Source organism: Lissotriton vulgaris, unplaced genomic scaffold (assembly GCF_964263255.1).
Source record: "Lissotriton vulgaris unplaced genomic scaffold, aLisVul1.2 SCAFFOLD_1241, whole genome shotgun sequence".
NCBI lineage: Eukaryota > Metazoa > Chordata > Amphibia > Caudata > Salamandridae > Lissotriton > Lissotriton vulgaris.
Window position 1 is genome coordinate 448,169 of NW_028252118.1, and position 24,427 is coordinate 472,595.

At 49.8% G+C, this 24,427-nt stretch overlaps 1 protein-coding gene across 1 annotated transcript in view; it reads left to right on the forward strand.

The window, feature by feature from the left end:
• LOC147662657 (protein PRRC2A-like) overlaps positions 1-24,427 on the forward strand; it is a gene marked incomplete at its 3' end in the record, with an annotated part of 660,467 nt that overhangs the window by 443,871 nt on the left and 192,169 nt on the right. Inside the window, exon 7 of the mRNA XM_086951012.1 lies at positions 1,430-1,628. Coding sequence (XP_086807138.1) covers positions 1,430-1,628 — 199 coding nt within the window. The remainder of the gene's footprint in view (positions 1-1,429; positions 1,629-24,427) is intronic.

Here is a 24,427-nt window from a genome sequence, read left to right on the forward strand (position 1 = left end):
ATTTTAGAAAGACTAAGCAACTCTTTGTCGCCTTTGCACCACACCACAAAGGTAACCCTATTTCCAAGGCTGGTATTGCTCGGTGGATCGTTAAATGTATCCAGATCTGCTATCTGAAAGCTAAGCGTACTCTTACCATTCCACCAAGAGCCCACTCCACCAGAAAGTTGGGGGCCTCGATGGCATTCCTTGGAAACATTCCTTTAGAAGACATATGTAGAGCAGCCACATGGTCTACCACACACACATTTACTAAGCATTACTGTGTTGATGTGCACTCCAAACAGCAGGCAGCTGTAGGGCAGGCTGTTCTCAAGACACTTTTTCAAACTGCTGCAGCTGGCACGGGCAGCCGCCGCTAATGGAGGGACTGCTATTTATTCTATGCACAGATATGAATTCAGCAGCCCACATGCCTCGAACCGAATATGCTACTTACCAGTATGCATCTGTTCTTGGCATGTAGGGCTGCTGACATTCATATCGCCCCCCCCTCCTCCCCGGCGCCTGTAGCAGCTGCAGTATTCACATATTCTCATAGCATGGTCATGATTCACTGAGTTTCATTCCATCTTGGCCACAATGGCTAAAAACAATCTGGGGATGGAGTCGATGCCCATGCGCACTGTAGTCCAGGGGAGGAGCCACCTATCTCGTGATACTTCGAAGACTCTTCCAGGACCACAATGTGCAATCATCCGGACCCAACACTAGGCGGCGATCTATGCACAGATATGAATGTTGCAGCCCTACATGCCAAGAACAGATGCATACTGGTAAGTAGCATATTCGTTACTTACCCTGTAAGCATCTGTTCTTTGCTTGTATAGCTGTAGATTCACATGAGCCCTTCCTCCTCCCCGGACACCTGTGGTTGTTGCAGTTTTTATTGATATTACTTACACATGGACATCACTGTACTACACTCACTCACTCCATTCTCACCCTCTTGCGGGAAAACCATCTCCAATGGAGTCGATGCCCATGCTCACTCTCACCGAAAGTAGGAGGCACCTTACCTCGTGACTGGGAAAGACTTCTTCGAGGAAGAAAAACTTGCAAAAATCTGGACCCAACCCTAGATGGCAGGCGTTTGCAAAGCATGTGAATCTACAGCTCTACATGCCAAGAACAGATGCTTACATGGTAAGTAACATAATCCTTATGGTAAATTTGAGCAGTGAATAAACATGAAAGTAATTGTGTATACTAGCTTTGAATTCTAACACAATGAGGAATGATCTTTTTTGGCTTATGTATGTGTTATAGAACTAGGTTTACAGGTAACTTATTTTTTCCTCTTGTTTGAGCCTATCTCCTCTTCTGACATGCCCCCACTCAAATGCATTTAAGAACATTCTGCATAGCCCCCTTTTTCCATTATGAAATTGAAGAAAGATGCAACTAAACTACTTTTTATTTACTCCAGGTATAATGCCGCGTGAAAGATCAGATAGTGGTGGGTCTGGGTCTGAGCAGTTTGACCGTCATCCTACAGTGATGAGGGAGAGAGGCACGCCACCCATTGATTCTAAAGTAGCATGGGGTGGTGATGTGTTTGCTCCAGAAGCCAGGCCTCTAATGTCCCCTCTGCGCCAGCAGCAGGATGATGAGGATAAAAGCATGAGGTAAGTTGTTTAATCTTGATTTGTAGCTTTCCAGGTAAAATATGTTCCAGGTTCAATGCATTGCACTTAGAGGCTTGGGAGATGATGCTGGTTGGAAGTTGTTTGCAATTTTAGTGTGTAATGATCCTGAAGCGGTCTGCCTGCTTGCACCTTTAATGAAGCAGCAGCATCTTCCTGTGATAAACATTTCAGTGCAGCTGTCTAGCTAGTATTGCGCCTCTTGTCTGCATTTGTTAACCTAGTGTAGGTTATATCTGAAAGAGCTGAATACTTCATGTTAAGTTACACTGAATAGCGTTTTATAATCTGATTTAAGTGTACCTCAATTATAAGTAGTGAGGAATGGTCTTTATATCAAACAAAAGGAAGCACAAAACATTACTTACCTGTATTTCAAATTTAGCAGGAAGTGATGTTTTACATGTTACATCATCATCTGATAAACATATTATTCTGAAGAATACATCAACCTGCGTATTCCTAAACGGTTGAATGTCCCAATGTGCAGGCATTCCACTGAACCTATTCCCGACTGCTCTCCCACGTTGACATCACAATGCCCACGTGGCTCTCTGCGACGTCATTGGAGCCTTTAGAAGCGATAGTTTCCTTTTTTCAGTGCCTTTGTTGTAGGAGAGTAGGGTCTGCAATCCTATGGTCACCCCAGATTTTTGCTTTTTGCTTCACAGGTTTACGACTTTCCCTGGCTGTGGGCCTGCTAATCAGACCCACAGCCTAGCTGTTCTCTCTCTAAATTGACATCCATGTACTTTAGGTGCATTTACCAATTGGTATTGGGTCACTCTTGTAAGTCCTTGTACAGTGTACCAGGGCATAAGTGACCCCAAAGCCTACCAGGGGCTGCAGCGTGTATTAAGCCACCCCTGGCTTGCCATCCAAATCTGACACAACTGGCTGATCAATCAGCTGGGGCAAGGTGGTGTAATCACCCTTTGCTTTAGATATAGTATACCTATATCTAAACCTAAAATGGACACATATACTCCTATAAGTCACTCCTATGGCAGGCCTTAACAATCCTGGAGGCAGAGTGCTTGGAATTATGTGAGATGGTGCTCTGGCATGAGCTGAGTCTGCAGCTTTCGGAACCAAGCCCTTTAGCTGTTTCCATGATAACGCTATATCATATACTCTTAAGTGCATTATAATCCTCACGGTTATTGCTAACTTTGGCATAGCATTATCAAAACATGTCGAGGAAGGTGTCATACGAATTGGAATACTAACCCCTCGCCAATTCTGGCGACAGGGTTAGCATTCCACCCTTCTAGAGGGACACAACATGTATGTAACTGTGAACCCCGGTTAAAGTTAACTCGAGCCTCAGCATCACAAAATGGATGCTGCCACCACAGACACAAGTCTGACCTCCTGCTGCTGGGAGTCCTTCCAGCGAGGGATGCCTGGACAAAGGGTTTCCTGCCTTGGGAGGTGCTAGCACCACCGCAGACAGGATTTTGTGTATTAGGTAGGACAGGCCTGAAAGGAATGAGACATGCCTGGGGCACACAAGGTGTCCCTGTGCATACACCGGTTCAAATGAGTTGCTGGGGCACTCCAGCCCCAGCTCTGGCGCGAAACCGGACAAAGGATAGGGGGTGTAACCACCCCACTTCCTGGTCCCACCCATAGGGGGGACCTAGTCATAGTACAGCCCCCTTTAGGATAATAAAGGTAGGAGCTTGTCCCATTCCAAATTAGATTAATCCTGATTTGAAACTCTACAAGAAGAAACTTTGGACTTCGACGTTTTGCTCCACATAAGACTGAAGAAATCTCCCTTGTGGCCGAGGAGTGACCACCCTGCACAAGCAGGCACCATCAAGCGTTCCAGCGGTTCACTTTGTCGTCTTCTCTGGTGGATCCAGACTTCAGAGCCCGACGAGACCTGGACTTCCAGACCTCTCCGACCTCTACCTACATCTGCAGCACAGCTGAGATCCGTGGGTGCGACGAGACACGTGGGACCAGCCATCTTGGAGAAACTGCACTTCGCTTCCAGCACGACTTCAGAGGCATCCTCGACGAAGTGCTTTGGGGATTGAGAAGCCCCAGCCCTGAACAGCTTCTGCACAGAAGATCAGCCCTCCAGCATCCACGAGATCTGTGTGGGGCCCTTTTGCTTGATTGCTGCTCGACGCGCGAATCCGGAACCAACACCGCTGACAGCGAGAGCCTGCGTGGGACAGCGCGTGCCTCCATCCTGGTCGTCCAAGACACCTCCTGGTCCACGTGGCTGCAGAGTCAAGCGTCCGCTCTTCACCTGATCGCGACGACAGCATCTGGTTTCACTCCAGTCACTGGCTAGTGACTGTGAACATTGTCCCCTCTGCTTTCAGGTCTTCATCTTTCTCGATCCACCCTTGGGTCGCTCCGGACATCTTCCTTCTGGCCGCCCTGCAGCATCTTTTCTTCCAGGCTCCATAGACTACAACGCGGAAACCCGGCACACTTTGACACCTATGCACCCGCAACCCGTGGGTGAGGTAAGTAGAGCATTTCGGTGCTCAAGGGTAGATTAACTCTCCTAGTGTCCAGATTTCCAGTCGTTTTAGTCCTAGCTAGTCGAAACTGTCTAATACTTACCTTTTCGTAATTTGTACTGTCCATTGACTTTGTTACGCATCTCGCGTGTGAGTTTACACTCTGCACACACGTCCTGTGGGCCTCCTGCTACTTACCTATGGTTAGGGTAGTGTAGTCCTAGCGAACCTACAGCCTCTGGACAGCTCCTTCCCTTCCATCGTTTTCCTTATACCACTTGTTTAGTGGTTTGTTGCGCCCCTAGGGCAACATTGGAACTTTTGCAACTTAACGTATTTTTCTTAAGAGTCTTGTCATGTGCTTAGCCCTCTGACCTCATAAAGAGTTCAGAGGTGTATGTTAGTTAATAAATATCTTGTTTATTTTCATAACTACCTGTGTGGTGTCCTTTCATTTGGTATTCAAGGGGTTATATGTGGTAAAACAGCTATCTTCACATGCTAAAAGAGTTTAGCCTAAGACTGCTTTGTCCATGCTACCATTAGGATAGCTGGTCTATAAGGTTGACTTACAACCAATCACCATAAGGGTTGTTTGGACTGATACAAGGTGATCACTAGACCTAGTGAGCATCATATATCAGGCCAACTTCTCACACGGACCACGAGTTCAACTTTGGCTGACCGCTCTTGTGCTCCATGACAAAGCCTTCAGACTGAATCCAAAGGCTCACCCCTCACCGCTGCTGGCTCCGGTAAGAAGTCTCAGACATCAAAAGGCACCCCTGTACCTGAACCCTTTGGCCTTGGTGAGCTGAACAGACAGTGCTCCTGTGACCCCCTCCATCTCTGCTTACCTCTTTGCCGTTGGTCTCCTTCTTGCAACCTCCAGTGCGACGCCTGCAGCCTGTCGAAAGAAGAAACTCCATTGAAAAGTCTGGGGCGCCAGATGTTGATTTTTGCACCCTGCACCTGGCCATCCCTGTGCTGCTGCTGGTGGTTTATGTTTGGCGCTGCTTTGTGGCTCCACCTGTACTTGTGCTAACCCCCAAAGATTGGCCCCTGTAACCGATCCACTTACCTGCAATCAGTGTGGCTCCAGGCACCACCAGTCTCAGTGGAATTTGGCCAAACTCCAACTTTGACCTCTGAACCGTGCCGCCCATGTGCAGTTGTGGTACTCACCTGACCTTTGCTCCTTGCTGACTTTGGGTCTGAAGACTTTGTTTTGTAAGTGTGGTTATTACCTGTTAAACCGAAATATTGTTTTCCATACAGCATAACTTTGAACTGCTTCAAAAATATTCATGTATTGACTTATGAAAGTGAAAAGTATTTTTATTTGAAAACGTTCTTTATTGAGAATATCTTGGTCTAAAAATAAAATACAAAGTACATTTTTATCCAGTATTATGGGTGTCTTTCATAGATTCACAAGCCTGAATCATTCCCCGTCGTCGAGACGGGAGTCTCCGATACATAGAAAAGTAATGTCCTATAGACCTATGTAGAGAGAAGTAGGCCTAAGGGCCTCACCTTAGTAGCCTATCTTTGTCCTTTTGTAAAAAGGACCAAACTCTAGAAGAGAGGCAATCAGCTAACACCTCCCTCTAGAACCTTCCTGTCAGTAGCCTCAGTCTCTCAGATTTTCTACCACCTGAGTTCTCCTCAGGTTTCCTTACTATAGCTTATTTCTTCACAAATTTGGATTTCTTTTCACGACTGACTATGGCTGATACACAGAAGAAGGGTCTCTTCAGAGCATGTACTTCTTGTGGAAAAAAGAGGTTACATGTTGAAGACCAGCACAAGACATGCTTGTATTGCCTGTATCCGGACCATTCAGCAAAAGACTGCAAAATTTGTAGAACTTTTTCTACAAAAACGCTGAAAGACAGAGAAAGACGCCTTTTACTCTGGCTGAACAGGCTCAAGTCCAGAGACAACCTGGAATCTTCTGAGGAGGATGAGTACTCTTCGGTCTCCTCACAGCTGTCTTTAAAAAGCGCAAGGGTGGCTTCCCCTAGCCCTCAGACGCTCCTCCAAAGAAGGCTGCAAAGAAGTCTTCAGAGGTCAAGTCTTCAGCGTCGGAGAAGGAGGTTCACACCTTCAAAAAGCCTGCGCAGTCATAGACTACATAGTCGACACCCTCATCTGCGCAAAAGAAAACTGTTTCTTACGTCTGTCTCGACGTCGACGACAACAGTATCGACGACGTCGGCATAGTCTGCGTTTTCATAATCGACGAGGACTACACCTTCGGCGGGTAAGCCTTTGTCGTCTATTATCAAAAAATCGTCATCGTCAACGACAGCGTCGTCGTCAGTGTTGACGACGAGACCAGCGCCGTCGACGTCTGTGCCGTCGGGGAAGCCTTCATCGTCGATGAGTGTGTCGTCGACGAAATCATAGTTTTCGAGTGTGCCATCGACTAAATCGTCGTCGACGAGTGTGCCGTCGACGAAAGAATAGACGACGAGAAAGATACCGTCTACAGGGCCATTGTCGACGAGAGTATCGTGGACAAAGTCATCGACAACATCGACAACTAAAGCAATGCCGGCAATGGGCATACCGTCGTCAGCTACACCATCGACTAGGACATCGTCGACGCCACAATGGAAGCAGTCACTGACGATTCCACCGTCGATGAGACAGACACAAGACCTAAACTCCGTAGACGGTAAATCGTCTAGAATCCTGTCATCGAGCCCTTCAATGGAAATTACACCTGAGTTAACATCCCCAAGTAGGGTGCAACGATTGCCTCTGGCTCGTCTCCTACAAGATGAGCAGTCTGATGAAGAGGATAGCACGCAGGCTACCAGTCCGTCTCATCTAGTGGTCAAATGCCAAAGTACAGATGAGGATGACAATGATGCTGAGATTACCCAAGAGCATAATGTTCAGACACAGGTTCAGACTCAAATTACACCCATGGTATGTTTACCAGCGCCTATAGTGTCTGCTTTGAGGTTTTTAATACAGGACTATAAACTACGATTCCCTGAGTCCTCGGCTCCAGCGGATAGGCAGGCTCCTCCAGCGGCGAGGGCAGCTACGTCTCCATGGTCCAGACCACCACCATTAGTGCTTCATCAGGAAAGGGAACAAGTACAGAACCCTCCATCTTCTGAAGATGAGGAAGAACCACATGAAGAGCGGGAGATCCAAGGAGACCTTTCCAATCATGATGGCTGAGATGATTACATAATTTCTTCTCCAGCGTCCCCGGAGCCCGCAGCATAAGGTTCACCACCGGCGGATATAGGAGGGTTCCATAATCTGATGGAGAGAGCGGCCAAAAGGTTCCGCATAACGATGGAGTCTCAGGAAACTGATTGTTTCCTTTATGATTTTAAGGAGCCACTTAGGAAGACAACCAGATCAATTCCCTTAATTGAATACATATGGAAAGAGGGTCTACAGTTGATGCAGACACCAGCCTCAGTTTCAACGCTGCTTCCAAGACGGGACAAAAAATACAAGGCCCCAGCATCGGCTCCAGTCTGTCTTACAGGGCACCCCAAACCGGACTCTGTGGTTACACAGGCGGCACAGACAAATTCCAGGAATCCCTCTTCACCATTAACAGCCCCGCCAGATAAAGAGGGCAGGAAGCTGGACAATATCGGAAAACGATTCTCAACCACATCAGAAATGACAATAAAGGCGGCGGATTAAATTGCGCTGCTAGGAAGAGGGGACTTTTGGCGCCATCTTGGGTGAGGAGGTTCGGGCGAGGCCGCAGAGTAGTTGCCAGGGAATCACCTGGCTGACACCCTGGGATCCTATAAATGTCCACACTTAGGCGCACGCGCAGCGGACGCGCCGCTGGTGGCCTAAGGCAAGCCCGTCTGCGCCTGTCCGCGCCGAGACCGTGCCAGACGCCAGGACTGCTGCATTTTCAAAGGGCGCGCCGCTTAGCTACACCCGCGACGACCTGCTGAGATTGGCTACTAGATGCACATCACCACAATGGGCTTTTCTAGAGCCTTATTTTGAGTGTAAGCATTGTAGTTTGAGTTAACTCAGACGTGCATGCCATTCGCACACCGCAGTTCACTACATATAACTTTCTCAGTCTTAATTGCCGCTCTTTGGTGAGCCATTATGCGGATGTGTTCGATCTTTTAATGGCCGAGGCCCCGGATGCCATGTTTCTCACAGAAACCAGGTTAACCGAGGACACTGTGGCAGAGCCTGGGCTTGCCCTTCCTGATGGAAACATGATATATCATGTTAATAGAGAGGGGAGCAGAGGGGGGGTATTGTGGTAATTGCCAAAGCAACAGTCACTGTTAATTTGGTAAAGGAAAATATCGCGGGTTGCGAGAGTGCTCTTTGAATTAAGGTTGAGCTGTAACCTAACTATGTCTGGCCTTTTAATCTATCGACCTCCTGGTCCCTCAGGAAATTTCTGTGAAGACCTAGTAAATAAAATGGGTAGCATGGCTAGTAAAGCGGTCAACTTTACCATTGTAGGGGACCTCAATTTGCACCTCGAATTGGAGGATAAGGTCGAAATTTCACATTTCTTAGCTGATTTAGATGCCTTTCAGTTGCCCCACTTAGTCTCAGAGAGCACACATGTGGCGGGGCATTTGCTTGACCCCATCTTTTCTAACCTTGCCTGCCTAAACATCCTCCCCCCCGGTCCCACTAACGTGGACTGACCATTCAATCATTCCATTCTCTCTACGGTGGCAGAGTAGAGCTGATGTGCTCCGCATGGCTGCTGTGGCAAAACGGCCATGGCATAAACTTGAGCAGGAGGAGCTCGCTAAGCGATCGGCGGAATTCAGATCCCTTCTGACATCGAGGAAGTGCAGGTGTGCTTTCAGGACTGGCTGATTGCCGGCCTGGATAGCTGCATCCCGGACAAGCGGGGAGGAAAAGGCTGTGTTCTTTCTAATCCTTGGTTTTCCAACCTCTTAACGCATGCAAAAAAGGGATGCAAGCAGTTGGAACGCGCATGGCGTCGCTCTTATGAACCATCGGCTAAAGTGGTATACCGTTAGGCAGTAAAGGATTACCATAAGCTTATCCGTAAATCCCGGGCAGAATTTGTAGCTAACCAAATTCTGATAAGCTCTAACCCTACTAAAACCATCTTCAAACTGCTTAAAAATATGAAGACCTCTGGTCAGGCTAGGGCTTCTCTAGTTTCTTCTAATCAGCAGTGCGAGTCCTTAGTGCTCCACTCTGTGGGTAAAGTGGATCAGATCTACCAAAACCTCTCTTCTGGGGATACACTTAAGGTAAATGTCGAGTTAGCAGTGCCAGCTAATGCGACAAATAATGGCCTGGTTTTCCTGCCATTGCTGTCGCTGGAAGAATTCCAGACTATAAGCGTCAAGATTAAATCTGGCTCGCCCGCTGACCCGCTAGCAGCAAGTCCCTTCCGGCAGATTCTACCTCTTATCTCCCCAGTGGCCTTAGAACTGGTTAACCTTTCGCTGAAGTCAGCCTCCATTCCCAGGGCATGCAAGCATGCAAAGATCATTCCACTGTTGAAAAAACCATCTCTAGACACTGCGGATCCGGGCAACTATCGCCCGATATCACAGCTCCCGTTTATGGCGAAAGTGCTTGAGGCCCACGTTAATGTCATCTTATCCAACTACATTGATGAACATAACATCTTCGACCCATCTCAACATGGGTTCCATCCCCGCCATAGCACGGAATCTGCCTTTTTGGCGGTTACGGAATCGATTCGAAGTAGGTTGTATGCGGATGAATCGGCGGCCTTGATTCTATTAGACCTAAGTGCCGCATTCGACACGGTATCACATGAGATCCTCCTTCGTCTTTGGACGATTTGTATTAGGGATGCTGCTTTGGAATGGGTTCGGTCCTTTCTGTCTGAACGGTCGTTCCAAGTGTCCGTGCCGCCGTTCCACTCGCATGTACATTCTCTGGGCAGAGGGGTTCCTCACGGCTCTATCTTGAGTCCCCTTCTGTTCAATTTGTATGTGGGACCTTTGGCGACAGTGGCCAGAGACAGAGGGCTGACTCTGGTGTCGTATGCCGACGACACCCAGTTGGTGATTGGTTCTACATTTTTTTGGAGAAGGCAATCTGGAAAATTTTAAGGAGGATCTAACCGCTATCTCGGCTTGGATGCAGGTGGATTACCTTAAACTAAATGCCAGCAAGTCCGAGATCTTGTATGGGAAGGACCAGAGAAATAGTGGCCCGACCATTTACAGCCCGCACCGGTAGAAAAGGAGACGGTGAAGAACTTGGGCGTCTGGTTCGATACCGGTCTGACTTTCGATAAGCAAACAAAGGCTGTAGCTTCTGTCTGTTTTGGGCTTCTGAGAGGGCTGAGACCCTTGCTTGGTTTCTTCCCTCCCGGAGTACGTCAGACCATCCTGCAAGCTTCTATCTTGGCAAGACTAGACTATGGCAATGCCCTATATCTTGGTGCTAACAAGGCTAGCATCAAACGCTTGCAGAGGGTTCAGAACGCGGCCGCTCGTATGCTTGTTGCTCTTCCTAAATCGCATTCTGTGGCCCACGTTCTTGTGAAATTGCATTGGCTGCCAGTTGAAGCTTGCATCCAGTTCAAGGTGCTCTGTATTGTGCTCAAAATCTTGCGACTTCAAGCCCCAGCGGGGCTACTGGGCCTGTTGAAGCCTTATCAGCCCAGTAGAGCCTTACGATCGACCAATCAAGGTCTGGTCTGTGTCCCACATGTTAGAAAAGTAAGGGTGGGGGGGCGGTCGTTTGGCCTCTTGTCAGCCAAACTGTGGAATTCTCTGTAGGAGAGTAGGGTCTGCAATCCTATGATCACCCAGATTTTTTGCTTTTGTTTCACTGGTTTACGACTTTCTCTGGCTGTGGGCCTGCCAATCAGACCCACAGCCTGGCTGTTCTCTTTCTAAATTACCTCATGTACCCTAGGTGCATCTACCAATTGGTACTGGGCCACCTTATCAGACCCTGTAACTCAGGGCATAGGTGTACCCAGGGCTGCCAGGGGCTGCAGCATGTATTATGCCACCCCTGGCTGGCCTCCTAAATTTGACACAACTGGCTGCATGACAGCTGGGGCAAAGTCGTGTAATCACCCTTTGCTGTAGGTGTAGTATACCTATACCTAACCCTAAAATGGACACACAGATTCCTATCAGTCACTCCTATGGCAGGCCTTAACAATCCTGAGGGCAGAGTGCTTGGAATCGTGTGAGATGGTGCTCTGGCATGAGCTGAGCCTGTCTGCAGCTTGCGGAATCAAGTCCTAATAGCTGTTCCATGATATCGCATACCATATACTCTTAAGTGCATTATAATCCTCGCGGTTAAATGCTATCTTTGGTATTGCTTTATCAAAACATGTCGAGTAAGGTGTCATACGAATTGGAATACTAACCCCTCGCCAATTCTGGCGACGGGGTTAGCATTCCACCCTTCTAGAGGGACACGACATGTATGTAACTGTGAACCCCGGTTAAAGTTAACTGAAGCCTCAGCTCCACAAAATGGATGCTGCCACCACAGACACGAGTCTGACCTCCTGCTGCTGGGAGTCCTTCCAGCGAGGGAGGCCTGGACAAAGGGTTTCCTGTCCGGGGCGGTGCTAGCACCGTCCCAGACATGGTTTTGTGTATCCTGGGTAGGCAGGGCTTTTCAGGAAGGTGACTGCTGAGTGGCACCCCGGTGCTCACTACGCATAGGCCAGTCAGAACCAGTTCCAGGGGCACACCAGCCCCTGGCCTGGGGAAGTCCGGCAGGGGAGAGGGGTGTAACCACCCCCCTCCTGGTCCCACCCATAGGCAGGACCTAGTCACCGGGTCAGCCCCCTTTTTTAGTATAAAGATAGGAGCGGGCCCCCTGTTCAAATTAGATCATCTTTGGAATCAAGATACCACTTTCTTCGAAAGGACTTCACGATTTCTTCTTCAAGATTCTCCCTTGTGGCTAAGGAGTAGTCACCCTGCATCAAGCGGGCACCATCCTAAAGAACACTGCGGTCTGCTGCAAGTCCTTCATCACGAATCCGACGACCCAGCTCGACAAGACCCGGCTTCCCTGGCACCTCTGACCTCTACTCACCTCTACAGCCAAGCTGAGAACCGTGAGTGCGACGAGACCTCGAGGGACCGACGATCGCCAAGACTGCACGACATCTTTACTGCAAGCCCACCGTGTCCTCCACTGGTGAGTGCTTTGGGGTCCGAGAAGCCCCGACCCTGCGCAGCTCCAGCACCCAAGGTCAGCCTCCCTGCATCTCCACGATCTGCGTGGGGCCCTTCTGCTGTTTGCTGTGCACCGCGTTGTTTGGCTACTAGCCGGCTGGCTTGTGGCCTTCTGAACGACGCCCGACGACTTCACGACTGCTGGTCTGGTTGCTCCAGACTGGCCCTTGCTTCCTTCTTGAAGAGAGGCACCCCGGACCCTCCTGGTCCACTCCAGACGCCATTTTAGGTCCACCGCGTGGGCTTGAATTTGCCAAGGCTTTGTTGCCCAATCCTGGGTCCAGCGACGCCGACAGCTTCTATCTTCGTGGGACATCTCGATCCTCCATCCTGGTCGCCGACAACGCCTCCTGGTCCGCGAGATCTTCGAGCTCCAGCGTCACCCACTCACCTTGTCGAGGTGGCTACCATCCGGTGCCCTCCTGGTGCCCACTGACTACTGGCTAGTAGTCTCGAACTTGGTCCCCTCTGCTTTCAGGTGTCATCTATCTTCGAGATCCAGGCTTGGATCCAACTGAACTTTCTTCACTGGTCACCGGCCAGCATCTTTTCTTCCGGCTCCTGGTCCGTCTACGAGGATTCCCGACGTCTTTTCAGACCTATGCAGCTGCAGCCCCTGGGCTAGGTAACTTCGGCATTTCGGTGCCCCAGCATAGCCTCACTATCCAAGGGTCAGAATCTACTTTCGTTTTCTCCCTACCAGGTCGGGTTCGCCCGAGAACACTAACTTTCTAATTCCTAGCTACCATAGACTTTTGTCCGCATCTCGCGTGAGATTGCACACACTGCACCCGAGTCCCCTAGGCCTCCTAGAAGTAATCTAACGATTCCCTAGTCAAGTCCTAGCGATTCCAAAAGCTATTAGTACTGTACTTACCTGCTAGGAATTTCGCATTCCACTTTCAGAGTATATGGTTTTCCGTGCCCCTCGGGCATTTGTATATACTGTGCTAACTTAAGTATTTTTGTAAGAGTTTTGGTTTGTGCTTAGTACCCTGTCCTCATAAAGAGTACAGGGCTGTTGTGATCTTTAATAAATAACTGTTTATTTTCATAACACTTGTGTGGTGTCCTTTCACTTGGTGTTCAAGGGGTATATGTGTGGTAAACAGCTGGCTTAACACGCCCTCTCGAGTCTTTAGCCTTAGACTGCTCGTATCCATGCTACTAGGATAGCTGGTCTATAAGGTTGACTTACAACCAATCATCAATAAGGGTTGCTGGACTGATACATAGTGTGCACTAGAATAGTGACCACTGCATATCAGGCCACCTTCTCACATTCTCTTTCAGTTTGCATTCGTGCCATTCCCCATCTTCTGCCATTTCGCAAGTCCCTTAAGACTTGGCTGTTCCCCACACTGTGATATCCCTTGTTTGCTATGTTCTCCTGTTCTGATTAGGTTTCTGGTTGCGCTTGGATTCTCCAAAGAAGATGCATAGAAAATAAACACAGTAAACTGTCTCAAAAAAGGATCTGAATTTCATTTCTCATTCTACCCTTTTTGAATAAATATGGAGGAGTCCTTACTCAAAGAACTGTTTGTACCAATTATTTTTGAGGCTAAAGAGGTCCCAAGCCTTGAGTAAACCTCAGGCGAAACTAATTTCTGAAAAAAATGGGGCAATAATATCCAGCACTGGGATCCAAGGACCTCTTCAATTTAATACTTGACTGACGCAGATACTGGCTTCACCTACGCCGTTAATTGAAGTTGAGCAAAGATCTCCAGGGGAGCTCAGATTCGTCTAGAGGCTGAGCAGTGCTTTTTGGGAGAACGCAGTACTGAACTGGAAGAGGGAGAGCTAGTGTCACTGGATCAAGAGTTTAAGGGTTTGGAAGTGTCAAGTGGTTATGACCCTTTACCACTTTCCCACAGGGAATTGTCCCCTAAAGGCAGTCTTCTGCCAGAGGTTACATCATGCCATTCAGTTATTCGAAAGGTGGCTGATATGGAACTGCCTCTTCCATCCACTTAAATCTAATTTAATCTCAGAAATGCTGCGTTCTACTTCTTTCACATCAGATCCTTTTTTGCCTTTCAATGAGCCATTGGCTGAGATTTCTAGAGATTTGGCAGAAGCCTATGCCATTCCCTGCAGCCTCTACCATTTGCGAAGAGATACAAGCCTGCTCCAGGAGATCCACTTTTTATCCACTCATCCTACATCTGAGAGTTTGGTGGTACAAGCTTCCTGTTCTTTCAAGTGAAGTCCTGGGTCTTTTCAAATTTACCCAGCTGAGAACCTAAAAACAAAAAAATGGAACAGTCAGCGAAGAAAGTGTTTTCCTCTTGTAGCATGGCACTGAATTCAACTGATGGACTATGCCAAAACAGTTATCCCGAAACTACCTAAGAATGGACAGGTACACTTTTCCGAACGGCTGCCCAACAGGTCATTCAGTCGGGCCTGGATACCGCCGATTCGGTTGCAAGAGTAATGGGACTTCAGTCGCAACAAGGTGGCATGCATGACTGAGAGGGTCTGGTTTCTCGTTGGATGCATAAAATACACTGATTTGCCTTTAGATGATTGAGTGTGTTTGGTGCTAAACCAGATTTTGCCTCGGACAGATTTAAGGATCGCAAAGCAATGGCAAGATCCTAGGGCTTGCATGCAGTTTTGGAGGTTCCGAGAGTTGTGGGCTGCTGAATTCATATCTGTGCATAGATCGCCACCTAGTGTTGGGTCCGGATGATTGCACATTGTTGTCCTGGAAGAGTCTTCGAAGTATCACGAGATAGGTGGCTCCTCCCCTGGACTACAGTGCGCATGGGCATCGCCTCCATCCCCAGATTGTTTTTTTCCGCCATTGGGTTCGGATGTGTTTCGGTTCCCTCTGTCGGAACCGATAGTTGTTCAACTTCTACTCGAGACCAAAAGGTCTTTAGGCTGGGCGTCGGTATAGTTGCGTACGGGTTTCTTTCTGACTCTCAGCTCCTATCTCTTGCTGCCCTTCCACGTGCCTTCGGCGCGGACGGGCCTACACTACAACTTTTGCTATGGAGCGGACTCCATTCAAAAAGTGTCCGCTGTGTCACTCCAAATATTCACACCTCGATGTGCACCCTGTGTGCAATACCTGCTTGTCGCCGGATCACCGCGAAGACACCTGCATGGCGTGTTCGAAGTTTCGAAGCAAGAAGACTTTAAAGATTCGCCGGGCCAATCGGCTCCAGGCTCAATTGTCGGCTTCGGCGCCCCCACCAGATGACATTTTCCAGGAATCTGTCGAGGGAGAAGACGACTTGCGGGAGTCGGACTCTGGCCCCGCATCCGAAGAGGAAAACTACGACGCGGGTGACTCGGACCTTGACGAAGTCTCCGACGAGGTAGGGGACGACGATCAGGCTTGTGCCACGATGGGAGATAGCTCAGAGGTCGAGCATCCCCAGTCGGACTCAGGGGCTATTCCCCTTCATACGGCCCAGGTCGAGGGATCGCCTTCGGGCCTTACCCAAGATCTGCCTATCAGTCCTACGTCCCCGCCTACGGGCCCGGTCACGGACATTTCTAAGCCATCTCTTCTGTTGAAGAAAACAAAAGTGAAACCAACTGGTCACGCACCCTCGGATGCGAAACCGAAACTGAAAGTTGCGTTGGTGAAGAAGGTTCTGGAGGCGTCAACTTCCAAGAATTCCAAAATGGCCGACTCCAAGAGCCACGCCAAGATGGCCGACCCGAAGCCCTCGGGGTCGACGCCAAAGGCGAAGGTCTCCAACGCGACCGCGTCGGCACCGAAAGGGGTCGGGGACCCGAAGACGGTTTCGAAGAAGCGTCAGGGCGACGACGCGCATAGGCATGGGGCGTCGGCCCCGAAGAAGAAGCCTACCGGCGATCAGGCTCTCGAAGACGAGGGGTCCTCGAGCAGGTGCAACCCTCGGCAACCCTCACAAAGAAAGTGGAGGAATCCTTACAGCGGATCCGAAAGACCACGGTGGTTCCCACTCAGGACACTGTAGTGCCTACGCTCACGCCTAAGCCTACTAAAGAGAAAACGCCTATTCGTTTCGTCCTGCCACCCAAGTCGGCGCCGAAGGCCTTCGCGCCGAAACAGGGCGGACATTCAGGGGAGGTGTTAACGCCGAAGGCTGCCTTGGTGGTATCGAAGCTTCGACTCCAGCCGCTTGCTGTAGAAGAGCGTCGTGAGGTCATTATCGACGCCAACACCGGGAAACTGTCGCTCCTCAAACGAAAGATCACGTCGGAGCCGGCGTTGGAACCTTTTAAAATCCCGCTCAAGAATAAAAGGTACTCTGCGGACTCTTCGGCTCTGGTGGAACCTGTGTCCCCACAGGCCTTGGAACACTCGCCGACGCATTCCCCCGCGGCCGATGCGGACGAGGAAGATGCCGAGTACAACTATCCTGCGTACTCGGATCCGGAGGAGGAGCATGTGCCCTGGGCCGGGGGAGGCGACACAGATGACCCGCAGTCGGGTCAGGACACACAACTTTTCACCGCCAAGACGTCCCCGACAGAGGACTCGGCGGCCTTCAATGCTTTGATTGAGAGAGCCGCGGCGAACCACGACGTCGAGCTGCACTCAGACCCCGTGGATGTGGACTTCTTATTCGACACCTTCTCGGTAGCCGAAAAGCAAGTCAAAACGCTACCAATGCTTAAGGGGGTGCTTAAGCATGCACCGGAGGTTTTCAGAGAGCCCACCCGGGCGCGGGTGGTCAACCCTCGCATCGACAGGAAATATAAGGCGGCACCCACGGATCCCACCTATATCAAGGGACACTTTCCATTGGACTCCCTGGTTGTTTCCAACGCTCGGAAAAGGGCGAATTCTCAAACTACTGGTGACGCTCCTCCCCCAGACAAAGAGTCCAAGATCTTTGAGGCCTCGGGCAAACGTATTGCTGCACAGGCAGCTAACATCTGGAGAATATCTAACACCCAAGCCCTGCTTGCACGTTATGATAGGGCCCATTATGACACATTAGAGGCCATTCTGCAACACTTGCCTGACCAATACAAGGAGGCAGGAGAGATGCTCATTCAGGAGGGTAAACTCATTACAAATGCATCCATCAAATGTGCTCTAGACGTGGCAGATACAGCCTCTAGAGCCATCAATACAAGTGTGTTACTTAGACGTCATGCCTGGCTTCGTATTTCGGGGTTCAAGCCCGACATCCAAACCACTATTTTAGGGCAAACAGTTAACCCTGACCATCTGTTTGGCCCTGAGGTGGATGCCTCACTAGAAAAAATGAAAAAGGATACCGAAACTGCAAAGTCGATGGGGGCTTTACAAAGTCAGCAGTTTCGGGGTGGTTCCTTTCGCCGTTCAAATTCAAAAGGCACCTCCCGGGGACAGGCATCCCAGTCCGCACAATACTACAAGGGTAACACCCAGCCCTCGTATAACAACAAGGGTAGAGGTGGTTACAGAGGCAATAATACCAAAGGCAGGGGACGTGGAAACAATGGCTCCAGGTCCACCACCACCAACAAGCAGTGACGTCTTGTCACTGCCCCCCAACCATGCAACACCGGTTGGGGGGAGACTTCAGCAGTTCCTGCCGGCGTGGAAGAACATCACCACGGACAGGTGGGTGAGGTCCCTTATCCAGTACGGGTACTGTCTAGAGCTTACTTCCATTCCACCAGACATACCCCCAAGAAGCCGTCCTATGTCAGGCGAGCATTTGACCTTGTTGCAGCAGGAAGTTCTAGTTATGCTGCAAAAAGGGGCAATAGAGCTCGTTCCATTGCGGGAGCGGGGAACAGGGGTTTACTCCCTCTATTTCCTGATTCCCAAGAAGGACGGATCCCTCAGGCCTATCCTGGACCTCAGGCCCCTAAACTGGTACATACTCTCGGAGCACTTCCATATGCTCACGTTGCAGCAAGTGCTTCCCCTGCTTCAGCAGGGGGATTTTCTGGCTACACTGGATCTGAAAGATGCCTATTTTCATATCCCCCTACATCCTTCCCACAGGAGGTATCTCAGATTCACGCTCTTAGACCAGCATTACCAGTTCAATGTCCTACCGTTCGGGGTCACCACGGCACCAAGGGTATTTACGAAGTGCCTAGCGACTGTGGCGGCGCATCTCCGTCGCCAAAACGTCCACGTCTATCCTTACCTGGACGACTGGCTCATTCAGGCAAGGACGGAACAACAGTGCGCAGACCATGTGTCACGCACCATTCATCTCCTGCACAATCTGGGCTTCTCACTGAACTACCCCAAGTCCCATCTCCAGCCCGCCCACGTGCGACAGTATCTGGGCGCGACGATCAACACTCTGGCGGCCACTGCGCTGCCAAATTCAGTGAGAATCGCCAGTATCCAGGCGCTGATCCAACGGTTCAGACCCCAACACTCGCTTCCAGCGAAGGTGTTCATGCAGTTGATAGGCATGATGGCCTCCTGCATCTCCATTGTCCCGCACGCGAGACTACATATGCGTCCGCTTCAGGAGTGCTTAGCACGTCAGTGGACTCAGGCTCATGGGCAACTGACAGACCTAGTGTTGGTGAGCGGTCGGGCATACAACTCTCTGCATTGGTGGAATCCACAAAACCTTTGCAAAGGCCGACCATTCCAAGAGCCTGTCCCACAGATTATCCTGACGACGGACGCCTCTCTCCAGGGATGGGGAGCGCATGTACTCCATTACACTGTGCAGGGACTATGGACACTACAGCAGAGGAAGATGCACATCAATGTGTTGGAACTGATGGCAATCTTCATGGCCTTAAAGGTGTTCAAAGTACATCTGTGCAACAAGGTCGTGTTGATCCGGACGGACAACATGACGGCCATGTACTACATCCAGAAACAGGGAGGCACACACTCTCCACAGCTGTCTCATCTGGCTCAGAGCATGTGGAAGTGGGCCATTCAGAGGAACATCTTCCTCATGGCGGAGCACCTCCCGGGCAAGAACAATCAGATGGCAGACCTCCTCAGCAGGCACAAAATTACAAAAAACAATTTGATGGACAGAATGTAGATCAATGTCTTACATTCACCCCAGTACAAGGATCTGGGCCTAAATCCATCGCTTTTGGCACTCCACACCACCCTGGGTCAGATAATGGCTTTATGCAAATCAGCTCTGACCCGTGCCCCATGGGAACAGTCCAGTCCGAACTACAACAGCCATATCTTTCCCAGACCGGAATCAAGCATCCGAGGACCGGACCGGTTTCGAGGTAACACCTCTCATCAGCCCGGCTAGCTTGACTCCAGTGGTGTGGAGGCTCTGGGACCCACGTCTGAGCTACCCCAGTACACTCAGGGAGAAAATTACAAAAAACAATTTGATGGACAGAATGTAGATCAATGTCTTACATTCACCCCAGTACAAGGATCTGGGCCTAAATCCATCGCTTTTGGCACTCCACACCACCCTGGGTCAGATAATGGCTTTATGCAAATCAGCTCTGACCCGTGCCCCATGGGAACAGTCCAGTCCGAACTACAACAGCCATATCTTTCCCAGACCGGAATCAAGCATCCTCGGATGCTTGATTCCGTTCTGGGAAGGACATGGCTTTTGTAGTTCGGACTGGACTGTTCCCATGGGGCACAGGGTCAGAGCTGATTTGCATATCGCCATTGTCTAACCCGGGGTGGTGTGGAGTGCAAAAAACGATGGATTTGGGCCCAGATCTTTGGACTGGGTTGAGTGTGTGACATTGATCCACATTCGGTCCATCACCTGTTGTGTTTGCATATTCCGCCCTAAGTGCGCTGGGGATGCCCAGACGTGGGTCCCAGGCACTCCACACCACTGGAGTCAAGCTAGCCGGGCTGATGAGAGGTGTTACCTCGAAACCGGTCCGGTCCTCGGATGCTTGATTCCGTTCTGGGAAGGACATGGCTTTTGTAGTTCGGACTGGACTGTTCCCATGGGGCACAGGGTCAGAGCTGATTTGCATATCGCCATTGTCTAACCCGGGGTGGTGTGGAGTGCAAAAAACGATGGATTTGGGCCCAGATCTTTGGACTGGGTTGAGTGTGTGACATTGATCCACATTCGGTCCATCACCTGTTGTGTTTGCATATTCCGCCCTAAGTGCGCTGGGGATGCCCAGACGTGGGTCCCAGGCACTCCACACCACTGGAGTCAAGCTAGCCGGGCTGATGAGAGGTGTTACCTCGAAACCGGTCCGGTCCTCGGATGCTTGATTCCGTTCTGGGAAGGACATGGCTTTTGTAGTTCGGACTGGACTGTTCCCATGGGGCACAGGGTCAGAGCTGATTTGCATATCGCCATTGTCTAACCCGGGGTGGTGTGGAGTGCAAAAAACGATGGATTTGGGCCCAGATCTTTGGACTGGGTTGAGTGTGTGACATTGATCCACATTCGGTCCATCACCTGTTGTGTTTGCATATTCCGCCCTAAGTGCGCTGGGGATGCCCAGACGTGGGTCCCAGGCACTCCACACCACTGGAGTCAAGCTAGCCGGGCTGATGAGAGGTGTTACCTCGAAACCGGTCCGGTCCTCGGATGCTTGATTCCGTTCTGGGAAGGACATGGCTTTTGTAGTTCGGACTGGACTGTTCCCATGGGGCACAGGGTCAGAGCTGATTTGCATATCGCCATTGTCTAACCCGGGGTGGTGTGGAGTGCAAAAAACGATGGATTTGGGCCCAGATCTTTGGACTGGGTTGAGTGTGTGACATTGATCCACATTCGGTCCATCACCTGTTGTGTTTGCATATTCCGCCCTAAGTGCGCTGGGGATGCCCAGACGTGGGTCCCAGGCACTCCACACCACTGGAGTCAAGCTAGCCGGGCTGATGAGAGGTGTTACCTCGAAACCGGTCCGGTCCTCGGATGCTTGATTCCGTTCTGGGAAGGACATGGCTTTTGTAGTTCGGACTGGACTGTTCCCATGGGGCACAGGGTCAGAGCTGATTTGCATATCGCCATTGTCTAACCCGGGGTGGTGTGGAGTGCAAAAAACGATGGATTTGGGCCCAGATCTTTGGACTGGGTTGAGTGTGTGACATTGATCCACATTCGGTCCATCACCTGTTGTGTTTGCATATTCCTCCTCAGCAGGCACAGCCATCAGATGCACGAGTGGGAGATACATCCATCGGTACTCCAACCGTACTTCCAAATGTGGGGTCATCCAGAGATAGACCTGTTCGCCACAAAGGAGAACGCAAAATGCCAAAGCTTCGCCGCCAGGTTCCCACACCCCCAATCACAGGGCAATGCGATGTGGATGAACTGGTCAGGCAGATTTGCGTACGCTTTTCCCCCAGCACCTCTGATACCGCTGGTGGCACGCAAGCTCAGGCAACACTCGATGACGCTCATCCTGGTTGCTCCAACGTGGGCTCGCCAACCATGGTACACCACGTTTCTGGAACTCTCCGTGGTACCGCATCAAAGGCTTCATCTCACTCCCAGCCTTCTGACGCAGAGCCATGGCGACATTCAGCACCCAGATCCGCAACAGCTCAACCTGGCGATCTGGCTCCTGAAGTCCTAGAGTTTGGCTACCTCAATCTTCCTCCCGATTGCATGGACATCATTCGGGAGGCAAGGAAGCCCACTACTAGAGCTTGTTATGCGGCTAAATGGAAGAGGTTTGTCATCTACTGTGTAAACCACGACATTGACCCGCTAGATGCTTCCATTCAAAACATCATCTGTTACCTTTTTCACCTGTATCGATGTAATCTAGCGTACTCTTCCATCCGCATTCACCTGTCTGCTATGGCAGCATACCTCCAGAATAGGGAGCACCTGTCACTCTTAAAGGTCCCTGCTATCAAGGCCTTTCTGGAAGGACTCAAAAGGGTCATTCCACCAAGGACTCCACCAGCTCCGGAATGGAACCTCAACGTGGTTCCTACAAGGCTGATGGGTCCTCCTTTTGAGCCACTGCACTCTTGTGAGCTTCAGTTTCTGACTTGGAAGGTGGCTTTCTTAGTAGCAATTACATCGCTACGGAGGGTTAGTGAGTTGCAGGCACTCACCATCCAAGAGCCATTTTTCCAAGTACATGCTAACAGGGTGGTGCTCCGCACTAACCCTAAATTCTTACCCAAAGTGGTCTCACAATTCCACATAAACCAAACAATTGAATTGCCGGTGTTTTTCCAAAACCCAGAGACGCTGGCGGAGCGCATGCTCCACACCCTTGATGTGAAAAGGGCCTTGATGTACTATGTGGACAGGACTAAAGATTTCCGCAAAACCAAACAGCTTTTTGTTGCTTTTGCCACTCAACACAAGGGAAACGCTATCTCCAAGGCGGGGATTGCTAGATGGATAGTAAAGTGCATTCAGATCTGCTACGCTAAAGCTAAGCGCACTCTCACTATCCCACCAAGGGCCCACTCCACTAGGAAGTTAGGGGCCTCTATGGCTTTCCTAGGTAACATTCCCTTGGAAGATATCTGTAGAGCAGCCACATGGTCTACCACACATACTTTCACTAAGCACTACTGTGTAGACGTGCATTCCAAACAGCAGGCAGCTGTTGGTCAGGCTGTTCTAAAAACGCTTTTTCAGACTGCTGCAGCTGGCACGGGCGGCCGCCGTTAATGGAGGGACTGCTATGTATTCTATGCACAGATATGAATTCAGCAGCCCACATGCCTCGAACTGCAAATGCTACTTACCAGTATGCATCTGTTCTTGGCATGTAGGGCTGCTGACATTCATATCGCCCACCCTCCTCCCCGGCGCCTGTAGCAGCTGCAGTATTTATTCATACAAACACATATGCTCATAGCATGGTCATCACTCACATTCTTCACTCCATCTCTGCCAATGGCTAAAAACAATCTGGGGATGGAGGCGATGCCCATGCGCACTGTAGTCCAGGGGAGGAGCCACCTATCTCGTGATACTTCGAAGACTCTTCCAGGACAACAATGTGCAATCATCCGGACCCAACACTAGGTGGTGATCTATGCACAGATATGAATGTCAGCAGCCCTACATGCCAAGAACAGATGCATACTGGTAAGTAGCATTTGCATTCCGAGAGTTTGGCAGGAACTTTTCCTTTGGAGAAATGCAGCAATACCAACAGGAAAAGCCATCCAATCCCCTCTATAAGAGGTATAGAGGTGGGGGTCAGAGGTAGACAAAGCAGAGCTGCTCCTCCTCTTCTGCAAATGTCACAGGAAAGCAGCGTTAGTTCTCCTATCTTTGAGCATGCTTTGCTGGTGGGAGGACGGATGTCCCCATTTCTACCACAGTGGAGATTCACAATACCGGATCAATGGGTTTTGAATATTTTAGAAAAGGGATACTTCCAGATTCCAAAAAAGAATGGACTTTTGTAGCTGTTCTGAGACTGCAGTATTTGTAGCTGGTTTATCAAGCAGGTAAAGTTAAAATTCCAACCTTACCACATATGCTTCTTGCGCTGGGGTAGGAAGGCTGGATGGTCTTGATCGATTTGCAGGATGTCATTTTACATCCCTATCCTGCAGTTGCACAGAAAGTATGTCCACTTCAAGGTGGGGTCTCAACATTAGCAGTTTGCTGTCCTTCCGTTTGGTCTTACTTACGCACCTCAAGTCATCACAAAGGTGATGGAGGTGGTCGCAGCAAATCTCAGCAGGTGAGGAGTATCAGTATTTCCTTACCTGGATCATTGGCTGATAGAAGCCAAATCTCCAGAGTTGGTGTTTCATCACTTTTAGTTGACAACTCCGTTGTTCAACCTGGGCTTTTCCATCAACAAGCCTAGGTCCCACCTGTGAGAACGTGCCCTCTTTCTGCATGGTTGCCTACACTATTTGCTGAATTTGTGATGTACTTTGACTGAGTGTGCCTTGGGCTCCTTAAGTCAGACTTGCTCAACGACTTATCTTATACAGACAATCAGATGGTCACTTCATTTCCCCCTCTAGAGGCCCCTTTCTTATGCACCGCAAAGCTCAACCTCAAAAACACTTTGTGGTCCTCCTTCAATTTTTATTTTATTTTATTTTATTTTTTATTTTTATTGTTTTATAGAGCGCGAACTTGACCCGTAGGGTATTGGAGCGCTTTACAGGCGAAACATAGCAGTGTACAGTAAGCAATACAAACTTTTTCTTTTATCTCTTTTCCCTCTTCTTTTCTTATTTATTTCCTTG